At 58.7% G+C, this 15,611-nt stretch overlaps 2 protein-coding genes across 4 annotated transcripts in view; one reads left to right on the top strand and one right to left on the bottom strand.

The window, feature by feature from the left end:
* Window positions 1-1,675, bottom strand: part of SLC49A3 (solute carrier family 49 member 3) — a 34,636-nt gene extending 32,961 nt beyond the window's left edge. Inside the window, 1 exon segment of the mRNA XM_060013209.1 lies at window positions 1,633-1,675. Coding sequence (XP_059869192.1) covers window positions 1,633-1,675 — 43 coding nt within the window.
* The window catches only part of PCGF3 (polycomb group ring finger 3), a 54,532-nt gene that overhangs the window by 8,676 nt on the left and 30,245 nt on the right, over window positions 1-15,611 (top strand). For 2 of the 3 annotated variants that reach the window (XM_060013146.1, XM_060013148.1), the window contains exons 2-6: window positions 6,706-6,852; window positions 7,188-7,340; window positions 10,394-10,511; window positions 11,753-11,849; window positions 12,643-12,698. In XM_060013146.1, coding sequence (XP_059869129.1) covers window positions 10,403-10,511; window positions 11,753-11,849; window positions 12,643-12,698 — 262 coding nt within the window. In that variant the 5' untranslated portion in view covers window positions 6,706-6,852; window positions 7,188-7,340; window positions 10,394-10,402. Of the gene's footprint in view, window positions 1-6,702; window positions 6,853-7,187; window positions 7,341-10,393; window positions 10,512-11,752; window positions 11,850-12,642; window positions 12,699-15,611 lie in introns of all 3 variants that reach the window. The other variant, XM_060013147.1, reaches the window with a different exon arrangement.

Genomic DNA, 15,611 nt, shown 5'->3' with positions numbered 1-15,611 from the left:
TGTGGTTCCGCCCGTGGTTTTTTCATGAAGGGGCCCCGTGTCTGCTGTGGAGTAGCGTCTGCAGCCAGCTGCCTGCCAGTGGAAACTTGGGGTCCCCCAGTCCTTTCGTGGCATTTTTCGTGGTTCTCCAAAGCTTGGATCTGAGTGGGAAATCGATGTGATTATGCAAATACAGTATGTTTCAGGCTACGTTCTAACTGCACCTTCCCTTTGGCCTCACTTTGTCTGACGTTACTGTCCTGGCCCAGGTTCTCGAGGGCTGGGCCTGATCCCCGCACCCTCCTTGGCCCCCTGTCTTCACCCCCGTCCTGTCTAGAGGGCTGGTGCTGGGCGTGCGGGGTCCCTCGCCCTGTCTGCACGGTGCCCTGCCCCCCGGGGTCAAAGTTGGGACGTCCGTCCACGTGGTTGCACTCGGTCCCAGTCAGAGCGGCCCAGCCTGCTCATTATTGCACCTGTGCTGACATGCGAGCGCCTGTTGGCACGTAACACGTGCTCAAGGGCGTGTTTTGAAGCAGTGTTCGAGCGCGTTTCCTGAGACCTCTGAAAGTTCGCACCTGGTCGGTAGTTCGGCTGGATGTAGAATCTACCTTAAAGCCGTCTGTCTTTGGACCTTGGAAAGAGTCACCGCTTTGCCCCGTAGAGTTCGGTGTTGCAGGTGAAGAGTCTGGTGCTGGCTGACTCCTGCCCTGCGTGGGGCACCTCCTTTCCCCGGAACCTTTAGGATCCTTCCTGGCGCCCTTGACGGCTTCAGACGCGGGGACCTGTTTGGATATGGGTCGGCACTTGGTCCCTTGCCGTCTGATTCTTCCAGCTGGGGAAATACTCGAATCACTTTTTCCAAGTCATGAAATACTGCCTGTAAACGAGCATGGTGGATGACACAGGAATACACGGGTACTCATCACCCAGCCTGAGGAGTAAAGCGTGAGACTGGACGTCAAGGCCCTTCTGTTTTCTTTTTCTGAAACACCTGTTAGTTGGATGTTGCATCCCTTCTCTTTCCTGTCTTTTCTACCCTTTGGAAAGATTTTCTCAACTTAAAAAAATATATTTATTTATTTATTTGGCTGCGCCAGGTCTTTGTTGCAGCACGTGGGATCTTTCGTTGCAGCACGCGAACTCGTAGTTGTGGCACGCGGGATCTAGTTCCCTGACCAGGAATCGAACCCGGGCCCCCTGCATTGGGAGTGCGGAGTCGTACCCGCTGGACCACCAGGGAGGTCCCAGGATTTTCTCAACGTTATCATACAGTCCTGTTGAATTTTCAGTGTTGCTGGTCACATGGCTGACTCTGTAGTCTAGGGAGGTGGGTGATACAGAATCAGTAAGTTACAGGTGTGGCGGGTGGTAGCTCAGAGTCCTGTGCTGGTGGGCATGGACCTTAAACAGGGTGGCCTCAGAAAGCTCGCTAGGGAGGTGGCACTGGAGCAGAGGCTTGTTGGGGGTGACCGTCGGAGAGAGAACGTCCCAGCAGAGAGTACAATAATGCGAGGACCCCGAGGAGGGACTGCACTTAGAATGTTCTAGACCCCCAAGGGGGTCCACCATGGCCGTCGTGGAGGAAGGTGGCCTTGGGGCCTCGTGGGCCACCGGAGGCTGAAGCTTTCCCCGAGCCTTTGCAGGATTTCTCACCGGGGACCCCTCGAGCCGTGTTGGGGTCAGTGTGGCCCGGCATGGACGGCACGGGAGCGGGGCAGGTGTGAGCACAGAGCCCTGCGGGGCCGTCCACCTTTCAGGCCTTGCTCAGACCCAGCGCTGCTACCAGAGTGTGAGTCCCACAACCCACTATGTGCCAGGCACCGTCATGGGTGTGGGCTCGCCTGGTGAGCGAGGCCGCCGGGGCCGCAGCGAGCAGTGAGGCCGTGGGGCCGGGTCGGCCAGGCAAAGGGCCTCGGGGGGCCCGACAGAGCGGGGCTCCTCTCGTGCACCCGCCCGGGGCACCGGGGTGGCCTGTCCAGCTCGCCTGGGTGCAGTCGGGGGCAGAGCTGAGCACAGCATCCGCGCGGAGCGGCTGGTCTTGAGAAGAGGGTGTCGGCGGGGAGCAGAGGCCGGCAGTTTGGTGAAAGGAGGAGGAGAAGGTTTCCCAGAGTGCTTGGGTGCCGGCTGACTGGACAGGTCTTACTTCCTGGGCACCGGCTCTGGGGCGGGCGCCCTGCTGGACGTGGTGCCCCGTGCTGAGGACACGGCCTCGGCCCTGCCGGGGGCGCCGGCACAGACACCGAGGGTGGTGACAGCGTGGGGACAGGACAGCGAGCGGGTTAGGACTGGGGCTTGGGTGGCCTCTCCTGGAGTCTTGGGGTCTCTGGTGGCCGCCCTGAGGATGCAGTGTCAGGCTGCCAGGGAGCAGCACGTACACAGCTGAGGGGTGGGCAAGGCCGAGGGGAATGGAGCCGACTTGGACAGGCGCCGTCGCGGACACCGACGTGGTCAGGGCGGAACGTGGAGGGAGGGCACCCCTTGTCAGCAGTCGGGTTCCTTCGGTTGGTTTATTCAGGGGTGTGTGTCTGGTTTGTGTTTCTAAGGCTGCTCAGGCTTCTCTGTGGAGAAGGGATCGGCGGCGCCGTGGTTGAGGGGGCCGTCCGGCCAGGAGCCGCGGCATCATCCAGGGCGGGGCCACGGGCGCAGAAGGCCGCGGAGGCTGTGGTGTTGGGGCGAGGCGGGGAGAACGGCCCTCCGGGCACAGGTGGCCTCCACAGTGGGCGTGTCCCCAGAACGGCCGCCTGCACAGAGCCGCGGCCACAGCGCTCGCGGCAGCCTCGTCCCCACAGCCCCGAGGGATGCAGGCAGGTTGCCGCTGTGGGCGAGGGGCCGGGCGTCAGGGCAGGCGCCGCTCAGACAGAAGGAGCGAGCCACCGTCCATGCGCCGTCCATGCGGCCGCTCGGCGAGTCTCAGGACGGCGGCCTGCCCCGTTCACACAGCTTCCAGAGTCAGGGCCCAGGCGGTCCTTTAAAGTACGTGCTGTTGTTATTTGTCAGACGTTCCGCAGTGCAGCTGTTTAATGAGTTTACAGGCTACTGTGAGCAATTCTTTGCCAATAAATTTGATGACCCGTTTTCCTAGGAAAGTATAACTTAGCAACACTAACCCCCAAATAAATAGAAAATGTTAAGGTTCTCATAAGATATGTGAATGGCGGGAAGCATGACCGGGGTGGGCTTGTGTGGGGAGGCAGTTCTTTCTCCGGGGGTCCTGAGGGGAAGGGGATGGGACTGGCTGAGGCCAGCGCCTCTGGGAGGGGCCGAGGGGCCCCCCGGCCACATGTGGCATGGCCGCAGTCGGAGACCCCGGACTGTGCCCCGTGCTGAGTGCCAGCGCGTGCTCGCATTTTATTCGTGCGTCACGAGGGTCTGAGGATGCATTTGAGTGAGAATGAGGGTGTGTGTGTGTTAGAAGTATTGGAGGGAAGTGCACTGTTACACTAGGAACAGCAGTAAGTGTTGGGTGGTTAGGGTTGTAGGGCTTCCTTAATTACATTCAGTAAAGAACTCCAGATTGTGATTAGTAAATGCGTTTATGCTGCAAAACAAACCCAGTGCATTTCCCTAGAGGACGAAAGGGATAACGTAGGTGTAATACAAGGGCAGCGGTGCAGGGAAGACCCCTCAAACATGCTGTGGAGTCAGGGGCGGGGGCGGGAGCAGGGCAGACGGGGTGGGCAGTGATCCGAGGTGAGTGGACAGGAAGGCAGGGCCTCTTCTCGCAGGCGCAAATGCCCCCGGCACCCGGGGTGAGCCTGAGGGTGTGGGGAGCGCGGCCTGGCCCTTCTGCAGTGTCGGGCTGGGGTTGGTCTCCATGACCTGCTGCTTCCCCCGTGTCAGGGGCCACATGAGAGGGGTCAGCTGGGCTGCAGGGTGGGCAGTGGCCTTGGAGATTGGGGGCGTTGGCGCTGTCCTCGTCACCGGAAACTTGTCGAGAGCACATCTGTGGGGTAGGGGACGGAAGACGGGAGGGAGAGGTCTGAGCAGGTGGGTGGGTCCTGTCGAGGGGGTCCTGTCGGGAGGGAGGTGTGGAAGTTTCTGGAATGAGAAGGGCTTGCTGGGACCGTCAGAGCCCTCGAGAAGCAGAGTGGGGACTGGATCAGCCTGGAGACCAGAGAACGGGGTGTGGAAGCTGATATTCTATCCCCAGGTAGGAGGGAGAAGGGTCCCCTTGGAAAGCGGGTGCTGCGGGGGTGCAGGGGGGGTGGGGAGGTGGGAAGAGGCCACCTGGCAGTGTTGGGGCCCCTCGGGGGAGGCCAGGCCTCCTGGAGCGTTGGTGTCCTGGAGCGTCTGGCCAGTCACGAGCCCCCAGGGGTGCTGACTTTCTGCCGTAGGCCGCGTCCAGAGGACTCGGGACGCTCAGCCGCGCTGCTCCCCACGGGCGGCTGCTGGGAAGAGCTGTGAACGTCAGGCACATCTAGTGGGTGTGTGTGTTAGTGGCTCTTAAATGGAGAGCTTTTACCAGGTGTGGACAGTTACCTCTATTCTTAGTTGCTGAGAGTTGTTTGAAAATCATGAATGGATAATGAGTTTCATCAAGTGATTTCTGTGCGTCTATGGGAGGATCTTATCGTTTCCCTCCTTTTAGCTTTTGTCATGAATTCCATCGGCTTCTTACACGAGTCCCTCGTATTCTGGGGTGGCCCTCCTGCACACCCCGGAGGACGTGGCACGATTGTCACTTGGTCTGTCCCCCGTTCCACTCCGGTGTGTGTTGTGTAGGCCTCACGCAAGAGTCGGGAATCTGTCTCAAGGATTCTCTGGGCGGGTCTGCGTGGGAGGGGGGCTCCCACAGGTTTGGTAAAACCGGCCTGGGCCAGCTTCCTTAGAACTAACTCTGCAGGTTCTGTTTCTGCTTGCCTCAATTCTGCTGAGTTATTTTTCTAGGAATTTATCCATTTCTTGTGAACTTTCAACTCGATTGGCATGAAGTTGTTCATGATGTTATATTATTACTCAGATGTCACCTTCTCAGTGAAATATTCCCAGCCACCCTGTTCTCCCGACCCCCTTTCCCCGCTCTGGTTGGTCGTGTTTGTCACCTTTGACATCTAAATAATGGACCTGCTCGTGGCATTCATTATTTATTGTCTGTCTTCCTCCATGAGAATGTGGGCTCTAGGGATTTGTGTCTTTTGTTCGCTGCTGTCTAAGAACTCATGTCAAGCGTCTATAACTGTGTAGCTGGCCACACCGAGATTAAATCAAACTGAGTACACTGAGGTGCTGCGCTCACACTTGGCCAGAGTTCGAGGGCTCGGTGGCCGCCGTGTGGATGGCAGGTGGAGCAGTTTCCAGCCTCACGGGCTCTGGTCTCACCCCACAGGGGCTCTGCTCTGCACCCCACAGGGGCTCTGGTCTCACCCCACAGGGGTCCTGGTCTCACCCCACAGGGGCTCTGGTCTCACCCCACAGGGGTCCTGGTCTGCACCCCACAGGGGCTCTGCTCTCACCCCACAGGGGCTCTGGTCTCACCCCACAGGGGCTCTGGTCTCACCCCACAGGGGTCCTGGTCTGCACCCCACAGGGGTCCTGGTCTCACCCCACAGGGGCTCTGGTCTCACCCCACAGGGGCTCTGGTCTCACCCCACAGGGGCTCTGCTCTGCACCTCACAGGGGTCCTGGTCTGCACCCCACAGGGGCTCTGCTCTCACCCCACAGGGGCTCTGCTCTGCACCCCACAGGGGTTCTGGTCTGCACCCACGTTCGGGTCTCCTCTGTGTTCTCTTGTAAGTGCCTTTTAATCTCCCTGAGTAACTGACCCACTTCCTCCCTTTCTTCCTTTTTCTTGTAAAAGTTAATTGAGCTTTAAAGACTAGTTACTAAAGCATGCAGTTATGGGAAAACTTGGAGAGTAAAAGTGCTATAAGTTGGGTGTGATACGAATCACTTGAGTATCAGGCCTCTTGTCCCAGGTGTCTCTCGTGGTTTCGGGGCCCTGGTGCTTTCCACCCCTGCTTTTCAGAAGGGAGCAGCCCCCGGGCCCTGCCCCCTTCCCCCCGATGGGTGGGGAGACCTCGGGCTTCCATGAGGAGGGGGGGCATGGGCAGACGAGGGGGGTCCACCGAGGTTCTGGACGCCCAGCCACCCCACCCCTCAGACCCCCGAGAGCAACTGGCGGCTCTCTGGTCCCGCAGCTCCTGTTGCCCCGAGTTGAGGCCAGGTCCTTCCAGGGGCCTTGTGCTACCGATTCAGTGCCGCCCTTCCGCTGCCCCTTGGTTGGCCTGCCACTCGTCCTAGCCCCTCACCTGTGCTTGCCTGTGCTCACCTGGCTGAGGCCCCAAGGCCCCACGCGAGCCTGCACGGGCCCGCTCCATCCCCACGCGCTGGTTTGTCTGTTGTCCGTGCTGGCCCAGAGCCCGGCTCGAGCCTGTGGGCGTCCTTGTTCCGGGTCACTGAGTGAGCGGCCCGGGGGACTCCTTCACAGGGCGTGAGATGCGAACAGCATCACAGAAATTAAATAACACGGTTCGCTCTCGCCGGCGTCCCTGAGGCCCAGCCTCCCACTAGGTCACCCTGAAGCCCACCGCCTCCCCAGGAGCTTTCCAGGGCCCTTGTCCTGCTGTCGTGGTCCGCAGAGCACGTGGTGCAGCCCCTGCATGCCCCCAGCTCCCAGCAGCCCTGGGCCTCGGTGCCCCCAGGCTGCCGCCCAGACCTGCCCCTGTCTCCGTGGCCCGTGCCTTTACTGTCAGCCAGGCTTGTTTTTCTTTTGGTTGTTTTAAGCAGGTAAAGGAAGGGACCTGTTTACCTGAGCCGCCGAAGCTGCGGGTCCGGGGAGCCAGGCTCCGTGTGGACGGCACGTGTGGGTGGCGCCTCGTCCCGTGTGTCTCCACAGGCTTCAGAATGTAGCGGAGGATCCGGCTGTGCGTACAGGTAACTGCGGCGTAAACGTGGGTCTTCCTCGTCCCTCGGCGCGTGTGAATTGATTACGTTTACCTTGAATTACACCTTACGAGTCTGTTGTAGCCACAGGAAAGTCAGTGCCTTGTAACGCCTTTAAAATTTAACGTGGGGCAGCTCCAGAGCAGATCAGGGCACAGTTATTTACACATATTCAAGTTTCCTCTCGATTAACGTTTCTGATCGACTCTGTCCCACTGTTTGCTACGTGGGACTCATCTAAAACTTCTAGCAAGACTGTAATTACAGGGCTGTGTGCGTCACGTAAATGACACGAAATTGAATAGCAGGTCCCGTTTCTGTGCTAGAAAATGGAAAGGCAGCGAGAGACACAAGGCAGGCACAGACGTGACGAGCCAGAGCGCGGAGGGCACGGCGGACGAGGAGTGACCGCGTTGCACCCGTAGCCGGAAGCGTCCGATGCAGAGGCAGCAGGAGGGGACAGACGGCCTCGCAAGGAGGTGGGAGATGCGGCCTTCTCCGGGCGGGCCTGCTGTCCCAGGAAGTGTCCGAGCTACTGCCTGGGCCCCGCAGTTGGCAGGGGAGCACGGGACCCAGAGCCTCGAGCCGCCATCCTTCTCTGTCCGGATGGGCGCCCACCTGGTGTCTGGTGTTGGGTGTCGGATGCTGTGCAGGGCGGCCTGGGGACCGTACCGCGGCGGTGGTGACCGTGAGCGTTGGCCCCTCACCACGGCAGCTACTTGTGTGCCTGGGGCCGGCATGGAGGCCCCGTGTGGGCAGAGCTGGCTGCCCAGGCCCCTTGGCAGGCGCTGCGCCTGGACAGCCTGGCCCCCTGTCTGGCCTTAGCTTTTACGACCCTGATGGCATTGCAGAGTGACCTCTCCCCGGGGACTCGGGGTGGGGGACCCTCTGGCAGGAGTCCTGCCAGGGGTGCTGTGTCCTTCTCCGTGTGATGGTTGGCCGGTCCTCACCTGGGTGTCACCTGGTCACCCAGTCGGGGACCTCTAGGGGTTTCTCCTCTGAGGGTCCCGCCCTCCCTTGGGGCTGATGAGTGTTTGGTGGGGAGACGCTTGGAGCCTTTAGGAACCTTCACTTCCTTGGCGAAGTCTCGCTGCTGCTGACCACCCCCCGAGGATTCCTAAGCGAGTGGTCACTGCAGTTGTCCTGGGGTGGTGACCTTGCAGCCCTCCTTCCACTTATCAGCTCCCATTCTGCGAGGAAGGGTGTCCCTTGTCTGTCTGTCTGTCTGTGTAGCCTCATGGGCCTCTGTGTTATCCTGCCGTGGTAAGCAGTGATAGTAGTTGTTCCCTATCTGAGCACAGTGGGGCCCCAGGTCCTGCTATGCTCCTTGCCCAGCCCGGAGTTGGTTGCGTGTCCAGGCAGCGCTGGCCCCTTGCGTCAGACGTGGTGTGGACACGCCAGGTCCTAGGGCTGCCCAGGAGTGGTCACTCCCGGGCCCTCCCAGCAGACAGAGCTGGGAGTGAGTGGGTGAGTCCACACTCGTGTGCATACACATGTGTACCTGTCTGCCTGGTTGCCACTAAACACGAGTTCGCACTGACCCCAACCCCCGTCTGTGTGACTTTGGAGCTGGTTTTGGTTGTGATCTGGCTGTGGGTTGGTGACGTGTGTGAACAGCGCCCAGCGAGCCGAGGGCACAGCGCCGGGCTCGGTCGTGCCGGTGGTGGACGGCGCACCCTGGGCCTCGGCGTCCAGCGGGGACGTTGCCCAGTCAGTGCTCTCCCGTCTCTGCTTTGCTTCCCTTGGGAGTGACTAGGGTTTCTCTCTTTTAGATTATTTCCCATTACTTCCTGCTCCACGAGGCGTGTGGGCCCTTCTCCACGGAGCCGGTCCTAGTGGGTGCGAGTGGTCAGGCCGGGCCTGGCACAGCACGTGGTGACCATGACACCAGAGCGAGTGGGCCTCGCAGACGTGGGCTCGTTTCCCGTGGGTCGGCCCGTGGGGCGCCTGTGAGAAGCACCCCTTTTAGTCTCTCCTGACAGCTCAGAGCCCACTGCAGGGGCCGAGGGAGAGGTGTCTCTAGCGGGGACACGCGTCGGCTCACGCCTGTGATCGAGGGGAGAGGAGAGACTCGGGTGAGAACCGCGAGTGTTGCCGCACGTCTTACTCTCCGTGAATAAAGTCGTAGGGCGTTCTTGCTGGTTTACAGGCTCTCTCGCTTTATGGGTGAACTGAGCCTGGCAGCCTTGCTGGTTGCGTCAGTCTGCGCTGACAGTCTTTTCCGCTGGGTTTCAGTGCAGGTGACGATTTAGTCTCCAGGGGGCCCCGCCTGCCCAGCCGTTTCCTTCCCTCTGCCTTCGGGCAACAGCGTTGAGCCGCGGGAGCCCGTGCGCCATGTGCGCTGTGGCTGCTGGGCGAGGCGGCACTGTCCAGCCTGCCGCCCACGCGGATGCGGAGGCCCTCCGTCTCCTGGAGCGTGGTCCTGTCTCTCTCTGCGGAGTTCTCTTGGTGATGCTTGTCTTGAAAATTCCCTGCATCCTGCACGGCGTCAGCATCCGGCGAGTCTCCTACTTGTACTGCAGGGAACCCCCAGGAATCTAGTGGCTGCGGCCGCATGGGTGTCTGACCTGCCAGCGCTGCAGGCCAGAGTCCAGAACGGGTCTCACGGGGCTAAAATCCAGGTGTGGGCAGGGCTGCTCCTCCCAGAGAGGCTCCTTCCAGCTCCTAGAAGCCCCCTCCCTGTTCACAGCCCACAGGCAGCTTCTCCTGTCTCCTCCGAGCCTCGTGCCCTCGTACGGGCCCTGTGGTGACACGAGGTCCCGCTGGGGCTTCCAGGGCCGTCTCCCGCCTCAGGGGCCTTTTGCCATGTGAGGTGACACACAGGTTTGGGGTAGGATGTGGTGTCTTTGGGACTGTTTCCCCTGCTGCACAGCATTGTATTGGGTCAGATGACAAGACCCTGCCCTCGTGAGCCTGTGGTCTGGCAGGAGAGCCAGTCACAGCCACCCCAGCTCTGGAGGGCACCCGCCCACCGGCGCAGAGACGACGCGTCCACACTTCAGTGCACAGACGTTTGGACTTTTACGATGCCGTGTTGTGGGCTGTGCTTCCCAGGGTGGGGGGGCCTTAGCTGCTCCCATGTGGTCGGCTTTACGGAGGAACCAGAGCTCCAGAGAGACCACGTTTCCTTCTGCCTAGACCCAGCCTCAGCTCGGCCCACCTGCTCCCCGGCCTCTCCGCCCACTGCTCCACAAACCTCCCCTGCTTCGCGTCACCTCACCAGCTGGCCTCCGGGGTTCTGAGCAGGAAGAGAGGGCCCGGGGGCCCGGAAGGGGGAGAAGTGAGAAGCGGCAGCGTGTCCGCGGCCCAGCGCTGCCCTGGGGCCAGGATGACCCAGTCCTCCAGGGGCGGCTGGGTGGTTGCCTGTCTCATGGTGGAAGCAGGGCCGCAGGGCGGGGACCTGGCCTCAGCCCTGCTCACTCTGAGCTCCTCCTGGACACACAGACTGTAGCTCGATTTCCGCTGAACCCAAACCTTTGATGAAACATCACACCGTTTCATGTATTGGTTAATACGTGTTTTTTTCTTGCAGAAGCCAAAGATGTTGACCAGAAAGATTAAACTCTGGGACATAAACGCCCACATCACCTGCCGCCTGTGCAGCGGGTATCTCATCGACGCGACCACGGTGACCGAGTGTCTGCACACGTGTATGTGCGGAAAATTCTAGAATGTGGCCTTAGCTGGGGGTGGGGGGCACGGTGACTGCACACGTGTATGTGCGGAATGTTCTAGAACGTGGCCTTAGACAGCCGTGGGGGGGAGCAGTGACTGAGTGCACACATGTATGTGCGGAATGTTCTAGAACGTGGCCTTAGACAGCCGTGGGGGGGAGCAGTGACTGAGTGCACACATGTATGTGCGGAATGTTCTGTGTGCTCTTGATACTTTGGCTTTTTTTACCAAAAGCTTTTAGCTCAAGTACACAGCAGGACACAGCAGCAGGAGTACAGGAGATCTTGAAGATAAATGAGAAAAATTGTCTGAAGTTAAAACACTGTGGGTAATTTCAGTAGACATGTCACTTAAGAAAGCTGAATAAAAAGGAAAAATTAGGTATTTCGATATAACAACTAAACCGTTACGTGTGGTACGACAGAATATTCGTTTCTAGTGGGCAGAAATGCTTATTTTTGCCGTTTGCAAATGACTTCCTTAAACTCCGTAGACAGAGGAGTCTGCTCGTCTGCCGCTCAGGCCAGTGGTGTTTGGAGGTCTGGACTTCGAGCTGGCGCTGACCTTGGGCGCGCCTTCCTTTAAGCCCCGCCGCCCCTGCCCCTGCCGAGCAGGCTGCAGCCTTCACCTGGAGGCTGGGTCCTCTTGTGCGGCCGGCCCAGGAGGCCGAGGGGCAGGCACTTCCTAAAGTAAAACGAATCCTCTAACACTGATGAGTTTTGATCCTGTATTTTTCAGTTTAGAAAATAAAATATTTGCCAGTTTTGACAGAATTTTTATTTTAAAGTTAATTGTATTTTAAGATATTGGCTGGCAGTATTTTATGTTATATTCAGCAAATTTTATCTCATTTTGTCCTACAAAGAAATCCGGTGATCTTTCAGGCTAACTTCTAGAATGTAACTATTCGCCCCTGTGGCGGAGCCCCTGTGACAGGACGTGAAGGCGCATCTGCGGCCCCCCCAGCTGCTCCTCCAGTTTCCCCTCCTGTTTCTGGGCCTCAGCTCTGTCCAGGGGCAGCTGATGCTCCTCCGTGGTGGTGGACCCGGGCGGCGGGCCTGTCACCAGTGTCCCGTTGTGGCCTCGGGGAGCCCTGCCGGGAGGAGCGGAGACCCCGCCGACGCGCTCCCTGACGTGCGCGCTCCCGTTCCCCCTGATGCGCGCCCCGCCCCTCTGGCGTGCGCACGCATCGCCCTGACGTGCGCGCTCCCTGCAGTCTGCCGGAGCTGCCTGGTGAAGTACCTGGAGGAGAACAACACGTGCCCCACGTGCAGGATCGTCATCCACCAGAGCCACCCCCTGCAGTACATCGGGTAAGCGGCCCGGGCCTCACCCCGAGCCTCGCGCCGCCCTGCTCGGCCGGCCGCCCAGTCGGTGCAGTTTCCGCCGAGGCGCTGGCCTGAGGCCCGGGGCAGATGGGGGCCGCCCTGCCAGGAGGGGCGGGGCTGAAGGAGGGGGCCGGCTGCACTTTGACCCCCGAGTTGAGGTGTGTCGTGGGAGGGAGAGGCCGCTCCCAGGTCAAGACCTAGGAACCAGCCAGCCCGATGTCAAGCCGTGTGGCAGCGGTTCTGCCCAGCGTCCTGTTCTTGTGGGTCGGACGAGCTTTCTGAGAAGCTGGTGGCTTTAGTAGCAAGTCGGAGGGCGTCGTGTCTGCTGGAGGCCAGCTGTGTTTTAGCTTCTGTGTGTGCGCACGCGCCACGCGTTCAGGTACACGGGAGTGTGAAAGGTATTTCTTGGCGCGGACCCTGGTCAGGAAAGTGTGAGAAACTCCCTTTGGCCTGGCACAGCCCAGGCTGCCTGATACCTGGTAGGACTTGAGAAGCCCAGCGGGCAGAGGGAGCTGGTCACCGAAGGATCTTGCCTGTGTCCTCCTCCTCATTTGAAATGTTCGCAAGCATATAGAGCCCAAACTGAACAACGGGTTCCTTCCGGCCACGTGTCGCTTTTGCTATAGCACAGACTTGTTCTGAAGTGCAAACTAGACGCAAAATTCAACCAGAACTCCAAATTTGTGATTGTGGAGTTTATTATTGTTAAATGGAAAACGTTCGAGAATTAGACAATTGACGCTTCTGGCTAACCCACCTGTTCTGTTCTTTTTGCCAGTCATGACAGAACCATGCAAGATATTGTTTACAAATTGGTCCCAGGCCTCCAAGAAGGTAAGTGTCAGAGCATCCACCTGGACTTCTGCGTCCGCAGCACGGCCTTTGAGGGGCTTTTCTCTCCGGGGTCCTGGCTTTGGACGTCTCGCTCAGCCGGCCGGCCAGTCGGTGCAGTTTCCGCCGAGCCGCTGGCCCGGGGCCCGGGGCAGATGGGGGCCATGTGCTGGCCGGTTTCATCCATCATCACTCACACCTGCCACTTCGCTCAGGAGGCGCAGGGTAGCCTCTCACTTGTGCCGCCTGGAGGTGAGGCCGGGAACCCTGTGTCAGTAAAGTTTAACTGTAGTTAAAGTCAAATCTATGAGAGTTGAGAAGAAACACTCTGTGGTACAAATATCCTGAAAGTGGAAACGGCTGTTCTTTTTAAAACTTTTCTGCGATTCTGAACACTGAGACTGTCCTGCCCTTGTTGAGGGGCAGTGACGGGGGAGGCGGGCGGGGACACAGGCCTCAGAAATCTGTTCAGTGTGAGCAGTGGCTGGTGAAGCACTGCCAGCTGATAAAAGCTAGGCACAACTTTCTTTCAAAGATAAGATACGTTAGCAATTCATTTGGGCAGTGTTTTCTCACTGCCGTGTTTCAGAAGAGGGTTATAATTTCAAGTACAGGCTTATTCAGTTAGGTCAGTGGATGTCACATCTGATCTTTAAGACACAACCTAGGGAGTGATATCGTTAAAGTCTTCTTTCATTGTTCGTAGAATTCATTCATAAAAGAAGAGTTTAAATTTCTTGAGTAAATGTAGATAAAAACAATCATATTCGGACATTTGAAGGGTTTTCTAGTACTGGGGAAAGGCAAAGACTGCAGGAAAATAAAGTGCTGACACCGTTCAAAATCGTTGCAGGATATTTGCAGCGTGCAACAGGCAAGATCCCGTAAAGAACTCGATGTATTTATGATCCAGGGTCAGGAGTTGTCAGCTTGTGGTGAAACCTGTTCACCTCCTTCCCCCGCCCTTCCTGTTGTTTCATCTGGAAACGTTGCCATTCGTTCCCCAAAGAGAAGGATTTTTCTTCAAACTCGGAGCTACAGCACCTTTGTAAACCGAGATGATAGTACTGATTCCTTGTTGCATCAGGTCCTAGTGGGTGAGGCGTTCCCGTCTCTCGGGGTTTAGTTGGTCTCAGTCAAGGTCAACGCGGGTCCCCCCCTTGGCCCCTCCTGTCTCCACGTTCCTGTGTGTGTGTGGGATCAAGAGGCCCTGTTGGACTCTGGCGCCTTCCAGTGTCACTCCGCCCAGACGGGGCCCTCGCAGATGTGGTCCTGGCAGCCAGGTCCCGCAGAGCCCGTGAGGCCTGGAGGCAGCCAGGCCGCGCCCCCTGTTCCGTCACCCACCTCCACTGATGGCAGGGAGGCCTCCATAAAGACACGCTCCCCGGCTTGGTTTCCCAAGATCCACTCTGTACAGAACAGCAGAACAAATGTGTGAAGTTTTCCTTTATTTGTTTACAGAAAATGAGCTGGTTTCCCAGCCGCTCCAGCCCCGATCAGATGGCTTTGAGCATTTACTGTTCTCAGGTTATTGCAGTTACTGTCCTTTTTGAAGTTCAAAGCCTCCTCGATCTGTGGCTGGCGGGCTCTGCCCGCTTGGCTCCCTGGAGCCGGTCTGCAGGGTCTGGGCTCACCCCTGCGGGCGGTGGTGTCTCAGGCCAGCAGTCGGCGCGTGGGGAGCACAGTGACGCGTTCTCAGTGGAGCTTTGGCTTGTGAGGGAAGAGGGCGGGTGTAAGACTCTGCCGACTTCTGCCGAGCCTGTCCTGTGCACGCGTCCCCTCGTCCTCTCCACAGGCAGCCTGTAGCCGTGATCGCCACCCTGACGTGGAAGAACCGGAGGGATTCCAGAATTCCCCAAGTTCACACTAATGCCCAAGGCAGCCTGAGCTCTGCCCCCAGTCCAGGGTGCTTTCTGGGTAGGCAAATAATCCACTCCTCTGTTTTCTCAAACTTTCGGTCCTTTGTCGCTCTTTAAAAGATCGCTGTAGTGTCCAGGTCCGTAGCAGCGGGCTGTTTTCTGAACGTGGGCTGTCTGCAGTTTCTCTGGTTTGGGGCCAGCTTGCAAAGCTGGTTTCTGAGCTGGGCCCTCTCCCGGGTCCTCCAGAGAGTCCGGAGCACATTTCACCCGAGACCGAGCAGTGACCCTGGGGGCCCGGGGTGTCTGGAGGAGGCCCTCCTGCTCTGCAGCCCCTTCGAGCTGCCCACCCCGCGGCAGGGGCTTCACTTCCCGCATGCGTCCTCTCGCGAATTTTGGGAAATAAAAAGTGGCTTGGCTTTCTGGATCCAGCCTGTGGCCGGTAGACTGTTCTTCTGTTCCCTTGTAGATGAAGCCTTTTAGGTGGAAGATGAGTTTTTTAGTTGTCTCTTGTTTCTTTTTGTTTTTATAATTTAGAAAAGCCCGTTTTCCCCGAGGCAGCATCTGTACCTGTACACTTTATCGTGACCTATTTTGTGTGACATGCCCTCGCGCAGCTGCAGCTGCTCCTCTCCGGGGTCTGCTGGGGCCCCTCCCGTTCATCCAGGCTCCTCTCCTGACCGACACTTCACGTGTGTCGTCTTCTGCTTTCACCTGGGGGAGGGGCGCGGTGAATGTTCTGTTCCGAACTTTGTGGACGTGGGCGAGTGCGTCTGTGGGCTTTATTCTGGAGCAGGGCTGCTCTGCATCTGCATCTCTTTCTCTTGCCTCTTCGCGCTGGCTGAGGCAGGAGCCGGCAAACCCCTTGCCGACCAGACCCGGCCCTGCCTGTTGCGTGCAGCCCCTGAGCCAAGGGTGTGTTTCACTTTTTTCTTTGTTTTTTCACTGCGCTGGGTCCTCGCTCTGTTTGGCCGTGCACGGGCTCTTAGTTTCCCTGCGGCACGTGGGAGCTTAGTTCCTGGATCAGGGATCGAACCCGTGTCCCCTGCATTGGAAGGTG

The sequence above is a fragment of the Delphinus delphis genome, chromosome 5 (genome assembly GCF_949987515.2).
Source record: "Delphinus delphis chromosome 5, mDelDel1.2, whole genome shotgun sequence".
Lineage (NCBI taxonomy): Eukaryota > Metazoa > Chordata > Mammalia > Artiodactyla > Delphinidae > Delphinus > Delphinus delphis.
This window is presented reverse-complemented; position numbering and strand designations above follow the sequence as displayed.